The 17,362-nt window shown below is 35.6% G+C and overlaps 4 protein-coding genes across 5 annotated transcripts; 3 read left to right on the top strand and 1 right to left on the bottom strand.

Annotated features, from left to right (window-relative positions):
• Positions 1-215: 215 nt before the first annotated feature.
• On the top strand, positions 216-876 carry LOC106374437. Its single transcript, XM_022698292.2, has one exon. It carries the CDS (start codon positions 304-306, stop codon positions 601-603), a length of 300 nt encoding a protein of 99 aa, XP_022554013.1. The 5' UTR covers positions 216-303; the 3' UTR covers positions 604-876.
• Positions 877-4,016: 3,140 nt separating this feature from the next.
• LOC106383101 (proline-, glutamic acid- and leucine-rich protein 1-like) lies at positions 4,017-8,164 on the top strand. Its single transcript, XM_013823216.3, has 13 exons — positions 4,017-4,580; positions 4,675-4,791; positions 4,880-4,944; positions 5,113-5,218; positions 5,337-5,408; positions 5,510-5,569; positions 5,668-5,800; positions 5,885-6,069; positions 6,167-6,351; positions 6,480-6,607; positions 6,716-6,963; positions 7,075-7,318; positions 7,402-8,164. The coding sequence occupies exons 1-13, from the start codon at positions 4,308-4,310 to the stop codon at positions 8,001-8,003; spliced, it is 2,418 nt and encodes an 805-aa protein (XP_013678670.1). The 5' UTR covers positions 4,017-4,307; the 3' UTR covers positions 8,004-8,164.
• Positions 8,165-8,859: 695 nt separating this feature from the next.
• Positions 8,860-10,582, bottom strand: LOC106375934 (elongation factor 1-delta 1-like). Of its 2 annotated transcripts, XM_013815955.3 has the most exons (7): positions 10,468-10,581; positions 10,073-10,184; positions 9,862-9,978; positions 9,687-9,780; positions 9,480-9,600; positions 9,116-9,391; positions 8,860-9,021 (listed from the first exon to the last, which is right to left on the bottom strand). In XM_013815955.3, coding segments are annotated over exons 2-7 (693 nt in total). In that variant the 5' UTR covers positions 10,156-10,184; positions 10,468-10,581; the 3' UTR covers positions 8,860-9,019. The 2 variants fall into 2 exon arrangements, with proteins under 2 accessions (XP_013671409.1, XP_022555687.1); XM_022699966.2 differs by lacking the exon at positions 8,860-9,021 and having other exon boundaries at positions 9,087-9,391; positions 10,468-10,582.
• A 1,711-nt stretch (positions 10,583-12,293) lies between these two features.
• Positions 12,294-15,117, top strand: LOC106375935 (probable inositol transporter 2). The gene is made up of 6 exons (XM_013815957.2): positions 12,294-12,551; positions 12,638-12,708; positions 13,084-13,419; positions 13,495-13,602; positions 13,812-14,414; positions 14,502-15,117. The coding sequence occupies exons 1-6, from the start codon at positions 12,416-12,418 to the stop codon at positions 14,985-14,987; spliced, it is 1,740 nt and encodes a 579-aa protein (XP_013671411.1). The 5' UTR covers positions 12,294-12,415; the 3' UTR covers positions 14,988-15,117.
• The last annotated feature ends 2,245 nt before the right edge of the window (positions 15,118-17,362 follow it).

The following is a 17,362-nucleotide window of genomic DNA, read 5'->3' as shown; positions in this document are numbered from 1 at the left end:
TCTAGTATATAACTATTAAATAGTAGTTTAATGTTTTATATTATTATGCAAAAAAATATTTAGATAAACGTTTTTTCTCTGCTTCATTATTAATTTATTATTATACTAACCGCTATAACGCTCTAATATACATCCGTCAAATATACCATTTTGAAACAAATAATTGAGGATAATATGGTCCATGCAACTCCTATATAAACATAGAGTTATCCATCTTCCAATTCAACAATACAACATCCAAACGCAAAAAAGTTCCACTTCTAAGCCCTAACTCCACAAGGAACACAAAACCCATTGATAAAAATGGCTGATACCCAAAATACCATTTTCGTCTTCCGACCAGACCAGCAGAATCTGGCACCTAAACCTCTGACTCCATTCTCTGCCGTGACCCCTCACCGTGCTACGGCCTCACGAGCACGCCGCCTCATCTCTACCACAACCCTCGAAATGATTATTGAAGAAGATACCGCACCGGAAGAAGATCATCCTAGCACTGTCGCTGCGAGGGATACTCTTCCGGTATTTCCGTCGACCTCCTGTTTCTTGATGGCCAATAAACAAGTCTCTTTCATGTTATACGGAAGCTGCAAGTGCCCTTGATTATTTTCACTACAAACCGACTGAAGAATGGTGTTTTTTTTCTTGTACTAGTCAAGTTAGTAATATCTGATGTCAGTTATGGTCGATGCTTTGTTTTTACAGAAGTTTATTTTCTGTTATACGGAAGCTGCAAGTGCCCTGGATGTTTTTTCACCACAAAGCAATTATGGTGTTTTTTTTTTACTTTTCTTGTAATAATCAAGTTAGTGATGTCTGATGTTCGATAGTGCATGGTGCTATGTTTTAATAGAAGTTGAATCAACTTTCTCCGCTTTTACAGTTTCCACTGGAATATAATTATGCCAAATTGCCAACCATTAATTTGAAAATTATTCCAAACATGTCCAACGGGATATCTCACACATGAGAGAAAATGAGAGCCGATTAATTTTCGGGTTTTAATCATCAAAAACTCTTATGCAATTTCTACATTCATGATTGGTTCAATTTTCTTATATAAGAATACATCTAGTGCAGGTAACACAAGTATGTAGAGGAGGAGAACCAAGCGTTTGTGGCTTGGTGGTAAAGGAGGTACAACTGTACTGCCCGCCATCCGGGTTCGAGTCTCGGCCACAACGGATTTAACATCTCTTCCGTTGGGACGCTGGACCCCCTACGGGGATAGTTGGGAATGTGGCTGTCCAGATACCAGAGTTACCAAAAAAAAAAAGTATGTAGAGGAGTATTTCAAAAACTAATAAAATAAAAATAAAAATATATAGATTGATAGAGTATCTCATGAGTTATTTTTGCTAGAGTTTCTCAACTATACAATTTGTATATTGTTCTTTTTATTTTATAATTTTCAAAATATTATTTAAAATATTTGCATAAGATATTCATAACATTTGTATAATATTATATTTGTGAGATACTTTTTTAGAATATCTTACTGTCAAAAGTGTATTTATTGGTTTCAGTTTAAAACCAAATTAAAAAAAGAGGTAATTTGCTGAATATAGCCAAAATTAAGTAACTACCCTAACAAACTGGATCGCTGTAGCAAAAAATGCTTAACCTGACTGTTTTGTCCCTACGCTTGCTTCTGTATTTGCCTCTGCCTTGCCCGAAACATTCTTCTTCTTTCTTTTTCTTCCTAGATTTTCCTCTCTCTTTCTTCCCAAATTTCTCTATCTCTTTCATTTATTTTGTTTTCCTTTTCTTGACAATGCATTCTCTCATGATAATATTTTTTGTTAAAATAAAAAGCTTCTTCTCAAATCCATTGTCAATCGTGTTATCAAGTTTCTTATATAATGCCCACTATGTTTCTGGCACCAATTATACATTATGTTTCCGACACTAATTACGTTGATGTTGGATGCTACATATATACATGTGAATTACAGACGAAAAGAAACCCAAACCTTCCAAAAATTACAATTGGTTACATGATTTTACCAACTCAACATTTATCTGCAACTATTTTAGGGGAGAGAAAACACGAGAAAAAAAAAGAAACACATTAAATTATTAATTAGTACGTTAACAATGGATGTTTGATGCTAAGATGCATCATAAAATATTATAAGAATTGCTGGTAGATAACTTGTTTAAGAGAAAATATAATTATCTAATAACAAAAACAATGACATCAATCTAATATGTTATTTACCTTATACTTAGTTAAGCACTTGTAACCTAGGATCTGTTTCGCCGGAACGCCGTTGATGTACTTTTACGATGCCCAATTATGGGTTGAAAAAAAAAATTATTTACCTTATATACCATAGTATATACCATAGTGTCAAATATAATTTTTCATTTAAATATAATACAATAATTGTTAACCGTTAAGAAGATATCAGTTGAATAGTTAATGATTAAGTTAACCCGATAACCTATTTTGTACCATCAAACAAAATCTATATCAGTTAATCGGTAGTTATTTTTAACATCTTATAAACTAATTTGAAAAACGATAGCATGTTTTGTAGCAGCTAATCGAACATGTATCGGCTAATGACAACATATTATATAAAATGTAACCAAATTATATAAAATGTAACTGCTAATATTTGAAGCACTATGTTATATGACTCATTAGATCGGTAATCAATTTTGTACCATCTAACAAACTATGTAACAGCCAACATCAGCTATTTATTAACATCTTACAAACCATTTTAAAAAGCTTCAACATTTTTTGTAACAGATAAGCAAACATTTATCTGTCCACAATACTTAATTTGTAGAATTTAATCAAATATTTATCAATTAAGTTTTTTAATAGCAACTACATATACTTGCAACTGAAATGTTAAATTTATGTTTTTTAATCGATGTCGAGGACACCCCACTCTTCTGAATATATGGCCCATCCATACAGATATGTGCTTGATCAGCACGTGAATTGACACTCATTAAATCCAAGCATTGTGTAAAATGAAATATACATAACTGAAAACTAATTGCATCTGTAAAAATAGAAAAAAAACAAGAAGAATTCATTATACAAGTGAAAAAATATAAATTATATTAGAGAATCTAAAGAGATATGAAAGGGAGAGAAAAATAGAGAAAGAAGAAACCATTTGGAAATGAGAAGTTATGGAGATACAAAAGAAAAAAAAAGTGATAGTTTGGGCAGGGATAATATAGGATTATGAAAATGTTAATAGTGTCAAAAATAGTGTTAGAGTAGTTAACTAATATTGGTTTTTTTGTGTGTATATGCAGCCTAAATACTTTAAAAAAATTGGGTGCATTAACATTTTTCCTGATTACAAAATTTTATTTATAAGTTACTAGTTGCATGCTTAAGTTATTCGGGAAAAATAATCGATAATTTACCTTTTTAAAGCTAGCGCTATTAAAAATTACGAAAAACATTAAAATAATTATATTTATTTTATGTTTATTTACATAAATGGACCACTTTGAACTGTTAACGGTTCTATTTGCATATTAATGCGGAAAATCTTATATATGTTTTTGTTTCTATTAATTTGTATGATTATTAATGAAATAAAAAATGTATTTATTAATTTGCTTATCAAAAGTTTATAAACTTGGATGAACAATAATAGCTTTTGAACCTTTAAAATTTTATTAGTTCTGATATTCCTAGTTCTATTAATTTCATTACTTTGTTAGTTGGCAATTCTACTATTCAGGTGGGATACCAATCAAACTCACACACTATAATATATATATATATATATATATATATATATGGTCATGATTGTATGGTTGCGTACTAAGTAAGACCTGTATCCCTCTCAAAGTCTCAAGTCAGTATAGAGAGGGCCAAATGTACGTTTTAAACGGCCACCACCAAAAATGTATGTTATACAACAAAACCCTTGTAACTTGGGCTTCATCCCTTTTCATGCAGCCCATAAGCTATTTATAAGGTCTATTATGTTGGCAAAATAATGTTTTTGACTGAAATCACAGAATCCACAAAACCCCTGACATTTTTCTCTTACCGGTTCCCCAAGGTTTCATGTGTATATGTCATCAGGACCAAACTTTTAGTTTCTGTTTACATAACGTTTTAAACTTGTAACGTTTTTGGGCTTAGTTAACCTTACTTAGGAGCTGTTTTGTAGTTATAATAATATTTAGTTCTATTTTGCAAATTTATTAGAGTTGGGTTGCCGAACTGCAAATTTAAGCTTCGTTTCTAAAACCCTAAATCTCTCTCTCTCTCTCTCTCTCTCTCTCTCTCTCTCTCTCTCTGGATTCTGTCTGCTTCAATGGCGTCTTTTGAGCGTTTCGACGACATGTGCGACCTGAGACTGAAGCCCAAGATTCTCAGAAACCTTCTCTCCGAGTACGTTCCGAACGAGAAGCAGCCTCTCGTCGACTTTCAATCACTCGCCAAGGTCGTATCGACCATCGCCACCCACAAGCTGTTATCCGAGTCTCCGTCGTCTTCAGCTGACCAGAAGAAGCTTCAAGCCAAGCCTTCCAAATCAGCCGTTGATGATTGGGTCGAGAGGTTGTTGGCTCTGGTTTCTTCAGACATGGTACAGACAGAGACTCTGTCTTTAAATAGTAAAAAGTTAAAAAAGAGGAAAGGTGTCGACTTTGGTGTTTAAAATGTATGGTTTATTGATGTAGCCAGATAAATGCTGGGTGGGTGTCGTTTTGATTGGAGTAACTTGCCGAGAGTGCAGCTCTGATCGTTTCTTTAGCTCATACTCTGTTTGGTTCAACTGTTTACTATCGCATATCAAGGTATATATGGCTATATGGCTTGCTCTGTGGTGAGATTTGAGTGTTTGTATTCAGTTATTCTGACTTTTTGTATTTTGTTTGAAAGCAGAATCCAGAAAGTTCTAGAATTGTTCTAGTGGCTTCATGTACTTCAGTCTCTGATCTCCTTACCAGGTCTGTAATTGAATTATGTCTTGTCATCATTTACACTGGAAATGCTGTGTAGATCAGATTGTTATACCATTTTTATATTTGTTTTTTTCTTGTGTGTGTGTTCTACTCTACGTTAACCCTTTGGGTTTTTTTTTTGTAAATCTAAGCTGTTTTTTTAATTGGAATCAGGCTGTCTAGATTCACTAATACAAAGAAAGAAGCAGTTTCACACGCTTCGAAAGTAGTCTTGCCGATTATTAAACTATTGGAGGAAGAATCTTCAGAAGCACTATGGGTAAGTTTCATATTTGAGAAGGCCTTGAAGTTTCTCTTTTTAGCAAACATTAGTTCTGTTCATGTCATTGCTAGAATCCTCAATTTGAGTTTTTTTTTTATTGCTATTGGGTATGCAGGAAAGCATTGTCCATCTGCTAAGTACAATTGTTATCTTGTTTCCTGCTGCCTTCCACAATAGTTATGACAAGGTCAGCTCTCTTCACTTCTCAAATGTTTTTCTTTTCTATCTGGTGATTTGTTATTGTAGCGCTGTTTTGTTAGAGTCTATTTGAAACGATATTCCTTGCAGGTTGAAGCCATTATTGCCTCCAAAATATTTTCTGCGAAAACCAGTTCTAATATGTTAAAGGTATTCACCGTTTTATGCATTCACTAATTCACAATTTCCATCAACAAAGTAAATATTGTTATATTAACGACGCCCACTTTTCTATCTCAACCTTTCAGAAATTTGCTCACTTTCTAGCATTACTCCCAAAAGCTAATAAAGGCGATGCAGGCAGCTGGTCCTTGATGATGCAGAAGCTGTTGATAGCTATAAACGTGCATTTAAATAATTTTTTCCAAGGTTTAGAAGATGGTAATTTTCTTACTTCCCTTGTTCCTTTTTTTTTGTCTTTGGCTATATAGTTTCTCTGATAGAACACTGTGGCATTTATCACAGAAACAGTAGGGAAAAAAGCGATCCAACGATTGGCTCCTCCTGGAAAAGACTCTCCTTTGCCTTTGGGAGGTCAAGATGGGGCTTTGGATGATGCATCGTGGAACTCTGAGCAGTTGATTGTTTCCAGAGTTTCTGCACTTATGTTCTGCAGCTCAACAATGCTAACTAGCTCTTACAAATCCAAGGTAGTGTGAGCTTACTTCTCTCTTGATGTGTGCTATCCAAAAAATGCAATTTGGTCCTGGAAGATGCTGATATTCTTTCTTTCTTTCAACCTTTCAGCTTAATGTTCCAGTTGCCTCATTATTATCCCTAGTAGAGCGAGTGCTGGCGGTGAACGGCTCTCTACCACGATCCATGTCACCTTTCATGACAGGGATCCAACAAGAATTGGTTTGTGCAGAGCTTCCTACTTTGCATTCTTCGGCTCTTGAACTCTTGCGCGCTACTATTAAGTGCATACGCAGGTAAACCTTTAGTAGTTTATGTCTTGGTTGAAAGCAGTTTTACGCTGACTTTTATTTGCAAATAATGGATTGTTACTACACGTTTCTATGGTACTAAACAACATCCTTGTGTTGATTCAATTTTGCAGCCAACTTTTACCATATGCTGCATCTGTGGTGAGAGTTGTTAGTAGTTACTTCAAGAAATGTTCATTGCCGGAACTGAGGATAAAGCTCTACTCAATCACTAAAACCTTGCTCAAATCCATGGGTGTAGGTAACTTTTCGCAAGATCTTCCCCTTTGTTTTGCATTTTTCATTTCTCAGCTTGAGGTGATGAAAATAAAGATCCTTTTCTGTGCTATAACATTAGTTCTCTGACCAGGAATGGCAATGCAACTGGCAAATGAAGCTGTATCTAATGCCTCTGTGGATCTTGAAGGATTTGATGCCGTATCTAGCAAAACCCCATCGCTTACAAATGCTGCTGTTCTTAAGGGTGGCAGTAAAAAAAGGAAGCATGCATCTAATTCCGGAGCCGAGGCAGAGAACTCTGCTGTTGAAGTGGGCGTCCCTCACAATCACTCGTTGAAGATAGCAGCTCTTGAGGCACTAGAAACTCTTCTCACCATCGTAAGCTTCTTTTTAACGTATTACTGTTGATAGTTTAGTATGAAGTTAGACTCTGTGGTTTGTTGAGTTAGTTACCTGAATCAAACATTCTTCTTTTCTTATGGCTTTCAGGGTGGTGCATTGGGATCTAATGGCTGGAGAGAACGTGTTGATAAGCTTCTAATGACCACAGTAACAAATGCTTGTGAAGGGAGATGGGCCAATGCTGAAACCTACCATCATTTACCCAATAAGTCTTCAACTGATCTGGTTGAGTTTAAGCTTGCAGCACTCCGTGCGTTTTTGGCATCTCTCGTTTCTCCATCACTAGTACGTCCTGCATTTTTAGCTGAAGGACTTGAGCTGTTCCAAAGAGGTAACTAAAGACTGTTGGCTTTGAATTAAACTATAAGCTTTTAAAGCCAAGAAACTGATGCATATACTGTGGACGGCGAACAGGTAAGTGTCAGGCGGAGATGAAAGTTGCCGAGTTCTGTGCTCACGCTCTCATGTCTCTTGAAGTTGTCATTCATCCGAGGGCACTTCCACTTGACGGTCTCCCATCACTGAGCAGCCAATTCCCTGGAAGCAATTCTCTGGCTAGCCAAAAACATAACGCACTTGGTCTGAATAAGATGGACCGTATTGCTGGAGATAGCAGTGTTCTATCCAACTTATGGCTGGCAAACGTGGATGTTCCAGCTAACAGCGAGATTCAGAGAAGCATAGATACGACTCTACCTCTCCCAGAGGCCAAAAGATTGAAAGTTGGGAACGATTTGGTTGGATCAGAGAATGTTCAACAAGCTGATGTGCTTATAAAGGTTCCTGAATCAACTAAGGAATCTCTAGGGCATGTTTCAGAGAGAGATGATGATATGGTTCCCAAAGAAGTAGTGATTGAGACTCATGAGGGAGAGGGTTTAGAGGGTCAGGATAGTTTGATGGAGGAAGCAGCAGTTGGTAAGAAGCATGAGTCCTTAGGTGAATCTGATGATGATTCTATTCCAAGTCTTAAGGCGGATGATTATCTTTCTTCTGATTCTGATATTGAATCTTAATGCAAGTCAAAAAAAGAACTCACAAATCTGTCTTAACAGTATCTTTTTTGTTTCTGAAGTTGTAGTTTTATCATCTTGATGTTGTTAACATATATGGTTTTAACAATTTTGATATTTTCATAAAACAAATCAATATTATCTAGTATAGTAAATTTGATTTATATTTGAGATTTGGTGGAAAGTTGAAATTTAAGCTAATACTGGATTGTAGTTGTTTACTTAAAAATCAAAACTAACGGATACACAAATTTGGGAAACTCAGATCTTGTTGAAGGCAACAATGTCACAACTCTGAACATATTCAACTTTAAGCAACACTTGAACACCTACGAGGAGCGAGTCTAAATCCAGACACTGATGACTTTCCAAAGAACATGAAGACCTTCTCTTGAAGGATGTAACATCAGCGTATGCTCTCACCTACTATTTCTAAGTTTGGATCACGACAGAAGCAATGAACTAAAAATTTCTTGTGGCACAAGGCATTGCTAAATTTTGAAAGTCCGTACTATCCGTTCGAAACAGGGTCCATGCTCTGATATCTCAACCCGATGATCATGGTTGTCCTCTCGCACGTGCGCTTGAGACAGGTCAAGCTTCTTTCTAGGTTTTAGTCCTTGGCTATATAAACAAGGTTGTCAGGTTGATGTAATCCTTATCCAAGTTATCAGATAACTTGCCTGAGAACAAACTCTCGGGAGAAATTCTACAGGAGACGATCGTTTCTAGCCTAATGCCTTTCATGTCAGAGGCATCAGAGACCTTAAGAATTAGCTTGTTTCTGTACTTCTTTTCTGGAAGCCTTTAGAGGCTTTTCTATGTTCAAACCACTCCTCAAAGATAATTTAATGAGACGTTTGGTAAATTTAACTCATATTTGAGATATAAAGAAAACACTGTATGGCATAAGCATCAGAATTATTCAGATATCACAAATCAAAAACATAGGAAACTCAAATAATCAAAATAGAGAGAAACACACAAAAGACCATCCTCGAGCTCTCTTGACTCCATCCTCCTGCATTTTCAAAAAAGACCCCAACAAAAGGAGTCAGTTACATACAAAAGTTATATAGTATCAAAAAAGTTGAGAATCAATTAATGACGCTCACAGATTTTGTTGAAGGCAACAATGTCACAGCTCTGGACGAACTCATTGATGGGTTCGACAGTGAGCTGCTCTTCAATCATGGTGTCAACAGACACAAGGTCATCAACAATTGTGCACATAATCTGCAACTTCTTGATACCATAACCGACTGGGACAAGCTTTGACGCTCCCCAGAATAATCCTTCCATCTGGATGGATCTCACAGCTTCCTCAAGCTTCTTCATGTCGGTCTCATCATCCCATGGCTTGATGTCAATCAAAACTGATGACTTTCCAGCTGATAAAGAAAAAACACAAGCCAGTTAGAACACAAGACATATCAGCATATGTAATTAACAAATGTAAAGACAAAACATCAAACTTACATTCCTTCTTCTTTGTAGAAGCCTTCACGGAAGCAGCTCTCTCTTCAGCAGCTTTCTTCTCCTCTTCGGTCTCTTCTCCGAAGAGGTCAACATCATCATCATCTTCCTCATCAGCAGCATCCTACAATTAAATTTTCCCATGAGGCTCGCTGATTCACAATCACAAGAGGCAAAATGAGATAAAGAATAAAAACAATCTGAAAGTACCTTAGAGTCAGCTGCTGGTGGAGTAGCAACAGCCTCTTCAGCGACTGGGGCTGATCCCTCAACAACGACACCGCTTCCTTCAGCAGTGACACCACTACAAAACACGGAAGCAAACATTAGATGACTCCAAACAACAACAAACCATAACGAAGTGGGAACCAATGACGAAGCTTACGAGATCCTCAGGAGGGCATCGATGTGGTTGTACCAACGAGAAGCGTTGACATACTGTGAAGATGGGGGCTTGGCAAGAGCAGTAAAGACAGTGATGTCATCCTTCGAAGCCTGGTACCTGTAACACAAACACAAACTGTTAGTCTCATAGCTTCGAACAAAGGTAGAAACTTTAGGATCTAATCTTGTTAGAAGAGTTCACAGAATCTTACCCAGTGATGTAACTGCGAGTGAGGAGATGCTCATCAAGCTTCTTCAATCCAGAATCGGAGTTAAGGTTTGGGAAAGCAGCCATTGCTTTTCTAAAGCTCGAGTCTTTTTTCACTGAATATAAAGCAGATCCGAACAGATCAGAACAGGAAACTTAATGTTGGGAAAAAAAACACGAAACGGAGATTCATTAAGACATTAGCTCAGAACAGGAAGCAGACAAGACATGGCGCATTGGTCTAGGTTTCGTGATTCAACAAGGTTATGTTTAATAAATACGTAAATTTTGAATTTCCAGTCAAATACTAATAGAAAGATATATACTTTGCGATCAAACAAACCAAACAGTAGTCGCAATAACAACTATAACGATGAAAATCGAAGAAGAGGAGCATACCTGAGTTGCAAGGGAGGACTTGAAGAAGATTGAGTGAGGCGGACGAGGGATGCTGGAATGTATATAACGCCTCTAGGTTTTCTAGTATTGGGCTTATGTTGGGCCCAATTAATACCTCTCTGTGAGGCCTTTTTAGATATACTCATATGTTTACTTTTTCTTAAATGTTTGTTTTCATGTCGCCAGTTTTGGTCACGGTAGTATTTTGTCGCTTCTGTGATATAAAATCTTTAGATGAAAATTAATGGACATAAACTACATAAGGCCACCACCATTATCGCGGGTGGATAGTGGGTTTCTAATGGCGTGGACCCTACAAAAAGAGTAAGAATCAGTTATAGAAGTAATGAAATAAGGATCGATTTTGGTGTGTTTCTTGCACTGTTCGCGGATTCCACTGACACATGACGGTCCGCGATTAGTTCAATTTGAATTTTTTTTCCAGACAAAAAAATTAAAAAATTAAAAAAATTAAAAAAGGTTTCCTAAAAAACCATAAAACGATAATTATGATCTAAGAGCATCTCTATCAATGATAATTAGAAAGAGTTTCTCAAACAAAAAATGTATTTTAACATAATTAATTTTATATGTTAAATTTTCAAAGAATTAAACCAATGTCTGATTGACAAGTGTCTCAAAAAGAATCATAAAATTTCTCAGTTTTCATTTAATGATTTTATTTTCTCTCAATTATCAATTATTATTTTTATTATTATTTTAATCATATAACATATTTTCTTCTTGCTTATATTCTTCCAAGTAAACAAGAAGAAAATACTCCAATAGTTATTCATAAACTGAAATTAATGTATCAACTTTTGTATCAAGAAAAATAATTACAAAGGCTGTCTTTTGCTTGTCGAATTAATTCCCCATTATTTCAAAGGACAATTCATATTCTTTAGAAAGAAAAAAACCTTTATCAATAAAAAGGTATAAATAAAAGAAAGTTTAGACTAAACTACATTCAGGGAATATATTCCAATGCAGAAAATTCTTACGTGGTGTAGACGACTAGTGGTCTCGTATGTCCTTTTTCAAACATGATTATTACATGACCGATACACAAGTAAACAAAGAAAAGTCTTGATTAGTGACATTATAATATTCGGGAAATAATATGATATTATGATGTCAGTTGTCAAATTACGCAGCTATGTTGTGTAGACTTGCATCGTATTCCTCTCTGATATAAATTTTCATATCTTCACTAGATAGTAATAAATCATGGTATACAAGCATGTGATCATAGTTTGTCTTCCAAATCGGGCCGTCAAATCACCCATTTGATTTAAATACTCTTGATAACTTACTTTTAAAATTATAAGCATGCATGATTAAGCTTAGATAATCTAAATTTTCAAAGTTCTTAAATATTTATACTTATACAAATGACTAATCATGTACACTCTTCAATAGTCCAGCATATCCTTTTCCGTGTTATTTTTGTCTAATCAGGATGACAATGATCTTTGACCAAATGTTGGTTACTAACAACAAACTAATCAAAACATGCAACCCAACCATTGTTAATTGATTCAATCATTTATGTTTTGTTAGAAGGAAAAAATGTTATAATAATTATGTATATTTAAAGAAAATATGCAAATGCTTCAAAAGGTAAATAAATACAACAAAGTATAAGTAAATACAATAGAAATGAGAATAGAAATGAGAAAGAAAAAAAAGCAAACAAATGAGTTATAGAAGAAAATTTGGACAAGTCAACTGGATTTTTCTAGCAAGAGTGTCTTGTACCATATCAATTCTCCATTGAATAATAACCACTTATCATTCTCTCACTTTATCAGCACAAATAAAAATACAAAAAAAAAAAAACAGACCACAGCAGAGAAACTCACACTCTTTATAAGTTTATATTTGTTGTTCAGTCTCCTTCATCTAACACTTTAAACTAAAACTTACACACACAAAATAAAAAAGAATGGAAGGAGGAATACATGGAGGAGCAGATAAATCAGCTTTCAGAGAATGTTTTTCTCTAACATGGAAGAACCCTTATGTTCTTCGTCTTGCTTTCTCCGCAGGAATCGGTGGTCTTCTCTTTGGCTACGATACCGGCAAGTTTCTTAATCTGTTATCTGCAGTTTCACTCATCTATATACACGTGTGGCTCAAGTTTGATGGGATTTATATATACATGCAGGAGTTATATCAGGAGCTCTGCTTTATATCAAAGAAGATTTCAAGACTGTTGACCGAGAAACTTGGTTACAGGTTCTTATATGTTTGTTTTATAGTTAGAATTTACAAAAAAAGTGTGTTGAGTTATGACTATTTTCTAGGAACTATTTCAACAAGATTGATGTGGTAATTAAATTGTATTTGTCATCCCAAAACAACACAGAGACCATAGTGTCAAATTAAAGAAACCTTAATAACTTTAGGTCTAATCATTATGAAGTCCTTTACAAAAGCTTAGGAAAAGGTTTTCAGAAATTTCGGACAAGCATAAATACAAGCAGATCATTAAGAGTTTCAACTCTGTTTTGCGCATGCCGTTTTTTTGTATTTACAGTTAAGAATCACGTAACTAACTACCCAAACGTTACAGACATACACTAAGCTCCAAATCAATTTTATGAAAAACAGGAAATGATAGTGAGCATGGCGGTTGCTGGAGCCATCGTTGGAGCCGCCATCGGAGGTTGGGCCAATGACAAATTCGGGAGGAGAAGCGCCATTCTCATGGCGGATTTCCTCTTCCTAATAGGAGCTATCGTTATGGCTGTTGCTCCTAACCCGTCCCTCATTGTCGTTGGTCGTGTTTTTGTGGGCCTTGGGGTCGGTATGGCCTCGATGACTGCCCCGCTCTACATCTCAGAAGCATCTCCAGCTAAGATCAGAGGAGCTTTGGTCAGTACCAATGGGTTTCTCATCACCGGAGGACAATTCGTGTCTTACCTCATTAACTTAGCCTTCACCGATGTAAGTGATATTAAACAATTTAACATTTTGGATTATTCTAAAGGTGTTAATGTTCTGTTTCTCTTATTGTTTTAGGTGAAGGGAACATGGAGGTGGATGCTTGGAATCGCGGGAGTTCCAGCTCTTTTGCAGTTCATCTTAATGTTTACACTCCCTGAATCGCCTCGCTGGTTATACCGCAAGGTATATATGAACGTGCTCAATATAATACTTACTAATATGGCAAAATATAAAACCAAATCTACTATGGATTGTTTGGTATCATTTCTCTAAAATATTTTAATCTTTTTAAGCCTACTTCTAGTTTACATTTTTGGTTCGGTTTGGTCCGGTTTATATGAGAAGAATATACTCATAAACAACTTTTATTTTTTCATTCTAATATAAAACAGGGAAGAGAAGAAGAGGCTAAAGCAATCATGAGAAGAATATACTCAGCAGAAGATGTAGAACACGAGATTAGAGCACTAAAAGATTCAGTTGAATCAGAGATACTAGAAGAAGGATCTTCAGAGAAAATCAACATGATCAAACTATGCAAAACCAAAACGGTTAGACGAGGACTAATAGCTGGTGTTGGTCTCCAAGTGTTTCAACAGTTCGTTGGTATCAACACTGTTATGTATTATAGTCCAACCATTTTCCAGCTGGCCGGTTTTGCCTCAAACAGAACAGCTATTCTCTTGTCTCTAGTTACTGCAGGACTTAACGCATTTGGTTCCATCATTAGCATTTACCTCATCGATAGAGCCGGAAGGAAAAAGCTTTTGATCATTAGTCTTTTAGGAGTCATTGTCTCTCTTGGATTACTAACTGGTGTTTTCTATGAAGTGACTACTCATGCTCCTGCGGTTAGCTTCCTCGAGACACAAAGGTTCAATAACGTTACTTGTCCGGATTACAACTCATCTTTGAAAGCACAAACTTGGGATTGTATGACTTGTTTGAAAGCTTCTTCTCCTTCTTGTGGGTTTTGTTCATCTCCCAGTGGAAAGGTAAAGACTTCAAAACACACAAAATGTTTTCTTTTTTAAATTTGAAAACATTTGAGTTCCATGTCTTGTTTTGTATGATGAATGCAGGAACATCCTGGGGCTTGTTGGGTCTCTAATGATTCTGTTAAGGACTTATGTCATAATGAAAACCGTCTTTGGTACACAAGAGGATGTCCTAGTAATTTTGGTTGGTTTGCTCTTCTTGGATTGGGACTTTATATCATTTTCTTCTCTCCGGGGATGGGGACTGTTCCATGGATAGTTAACTCAGAGATTTATCCATTGAGATTCAGAGGAATCTGTGGAGGAATAGCTGCAACTGCAAATTGGATATCGAATTTAATCGTGGCTCAATCGTTTCTTTCCCTGACTGAAGCTATTGGGACTTCTTGGACTTTTCTCATGTTTGGAGTGATCTCAGTCATTGCTCTTCTCTTTGTTGTGGTGTGTGTTCCGGAGACAAAAGGAATGCCAATGGAGGAGATTGAGAAGATGCTTGAGGGAAGATCTCTTCATTTCAAGTTCTGGAAGAAAAGATCACAGCCCGTTGAGAAAGGAAACCAAACTGCATAAGAGAACTCTTTACATATTTCATTAGTAATATAAATAGGAAATCACATTAGACTTGTAACTTTGTATTTGAAACTTGATAGTGACAGATACGTGATCCTCTCTCTACCATAAAAATACTTCTTTTTTTTTTATTTTTTTTGAAAAATCCATAAAAATACTTTTATGAGTCAAACTATTGGAGGAAGATCCTAAAAGCTATCTCTTACCATAACAGTGAAGTGTCACCAAAATCATTTTGATAAAAACCAATTACATTACACAACCTCTCTTTTAACTATTGTCAATTAATGGTGAAGAACTCCTATGGTCATTGGTACATTCCAGGTTATTTAACTTAAAATAAATAATTTTAAATAAAATCTTGTCTTTTGAGCTGTTGAGGATGAAGCTGACAACTACAAGATTATATGCAGATAACAAAAATTTACTTAAAAGTTGAAAGGTAGGTAATTCCAAATGGTATTTTGCTCTTTTTGCATTAGAAATTTTCTAATATTAAATCAATTCAAATACGGCCAACTAAACTGCTACTGAGGTTGTAAGTCCATTGTGCATTTCTTAACTCGGAAAAACAAACCAATTATGTATAATATAATAAACATTCGAAAATACATTTAAGATTCAAGAGATACATTGGAGTAACTAGGCCTGGGCATTTCGGGTATCGGTTCGGTTCGGTTCGGGTATTTCGGGTTTTGGGTAGTTCGGATAGGGGCTAGAGGATCCATTTAGTACTTGACCTATTTTCGGTTCGGTTCGGTTCGGATAGTTTCGGGTTCGGTTCGGTTCGGATAGTAAATGTAGGAACCGGAAAATATCCGGAGAAAGTTCGGTTCTCATTTGGATCCGGTTCGGGTTCGGATAGTTCGGGTAGTTCGGATAATTTGGATAAAATATCGGTTATTTAGAGTAAAATATCAAATAATTAGGATGATTTAGATAAAAAATTTGGATATTTCGGATTACTTTGGATATTTCGGATAAAACTATCTGGATAGTTTGGATACTTTCGGGTAGTTTGGATACTTTATAATAATTTAGTTATCCTCAATTATTTTCAGGTACTTTTAATAGAATTTTAAATTAAAAATATATATTTAGTGATGTTATATGTATATATAATTAATATTTTTATATATTCGGATACCCGTTCGGTTCTCGGTTCGGTTCGGTTATTTCGGATATAAAAATATAGAAACCGTTCGGGTATTTGAGGGTATTAGTCCGGTTTCGGTTTCGGGTATTTCGGTTTGGTTCCGGTTCGATTCTTCGGTTCCGGTTATTTTGCCCAGGCCTAGGAGTAACTATGTATTTTGGCAACAAAATGGTGAAATTCGATGTGAAACAAAATATTCTGAATGTGCATCAATAAATGCCTTTAGACAGCGACACGTGCCTGGTGCCTCACAGTCTCGAGCCCGTCGTTAAGCACTGTTACCACCGAAACCCAAATATCACCTTCTTTTTGCATTGGTCTTCTTAAAAACCATTTTATAATTGAAGCCACACAAATATTAATGCAACTCTGGAATATTCATATCATTAAAGACATCTGATTATAGAGAACGTAACAATTCCCATTTAGGGAATCTATTTGGTTAGTTAGTCCAAGTGGGGTTGTCGTGTGAGATGTAACTATTGGTTTGGTTTGTTTTTATTTAAGTGGTTCGAGCATCAAATTGTTTAATGTGGATTCGGCATACTTGAACTTGGATTGGTTATATAGCGACTACAGTTCAAAAGAATCCATGCGTAAGGGAGAAAACATAGTTTTATCGAATCAAATTTATCTGAAAAGAGGAAAATGATAAGAGTTATGCCTTATCTGAAGATCATGTGTCCACTTAATTAAACCCCTCGACAGGGCCTTTTTCACTATTGATTTTAAATCAGCATGAAACATGATGCAAGTATGGTTGTTGAATAGATAACAATCCTTTAACGAATTTAGACTAAATATTTGCATCAATGATTAAAGTATATCGATGTACCTCATGGAGCCATAATTTAAGGAAGGTTCCTTTCTCCCTTACATTTAAAACTGGAAGCTAGCGCTAGTGTCGGATATGAACTGTTACAGCTGTATATTTGAGCACCATGAATTTGTCAGTGACTTTTCATATAGATTGTTCGAAGCTGATAATGCCAATCCCACATATTGGTTAGGTCAGCGTTTTCCACACCTTCAGATTAGTTTGAGCGACTTAGTATTTGCTTATTATATATAGCTTTTCTATTTTGTTTGTTTTATCCCCACGCTAAGTAATTCGAATTGACTTTGAATGTTTGGACATTCTTCGTTTTGACTTGTACATAAACTCAAAAACATGTGATGGAGATATCAATCTCTGATCTAAGTGGGTAGATATACATTT

This window comes from Brassica napus, chromosome C3 (assembly GCF_020379485.1).
Source record: "Brassica napus cultivar Da-Ae chromosome C3, Da-Ae, whole genome shotgun sequence".
Lineage (NCBI taxonomy): Eukaryota > Viridiplantae > Streptophyta > Magnoliopsida > Brassicales > Brassicaceae > Brassica > Brassica napus.
This window is presented reverse-complemented; position numbering and strand designations above follow the sequence as displayed.

Bases quoted from the DNA above. Each gene is read 5' to 3' on its own strand.
- LOC106375935 (XM_013815957.2), top strand. From the start codon at position 12,416: ATGGAAGGAGGAATACATGGAGGAGCAGATAAATCAGCTTTCAGAGAA. The intron at 12,709-13,083 runs GTTCTTATATGT...TATGAAAAACAG, and splicing joins ACCGAGAAACTTGGTTACAG to GAAATGATAGTGAGCATGGC. The intron at 14,415-14,501 runs GTAAAGACTTCA...TGATGAATGCAG, and splicing joins GTTCATCTCCCAGTGGAAAG to GAACATCCTGGGGCTTGTTG.
- LOC106375934 (XM_022699966.2), bottom strand. From the start codon at position 10,155: ATGGCTGCTTTCCCAAACCTTAACTCCGATTCTGGATTGAAGAAGCTT. The intron at 9,601-9,686 runs GTACTTTCAGAT...ATTTAATTGTAG, and splicing joins CACCAGCAGCTGACTCTAAG to GATGCTGCTGATGAGGAAGA. The intron at 9,392-9,479 runs GTAAGTTTGATG...TTTCTTTATCAG, and splicing joins TTCTACAAAGAAGAAGGAAT to CTGGAAAGTCATCAGTTTTG.
- LOC106383101 (XM_013823216.3), top strand. From the start codon at position 4,308: ATGGCGTCTTTTGAGCGTTTCGACGACATGTGCGACCTGAGACTGAAG. The intron at 4,792-4,879 runs GTATATATGGCT...GTTTGAAAGCAG, and splicing joins GTTTACTATCGCATATCAAG to AATCCAGAAAGTTCTAGAAT. The intron at 7,319-7,401 runs GTAACTAAAGAC...GACGGCGAACAG, and splicing joins ACTTGAGCTGTTCCAAAGAG to GTAAGTGTCAGGCGGAGATG.
- LOC106374437 (XM_022698292.2), top strand. From the start codon at position 304: ATGGCTGATACCCAAAATACCATTTTCGTCTTCCGACCAGACCAGCAG.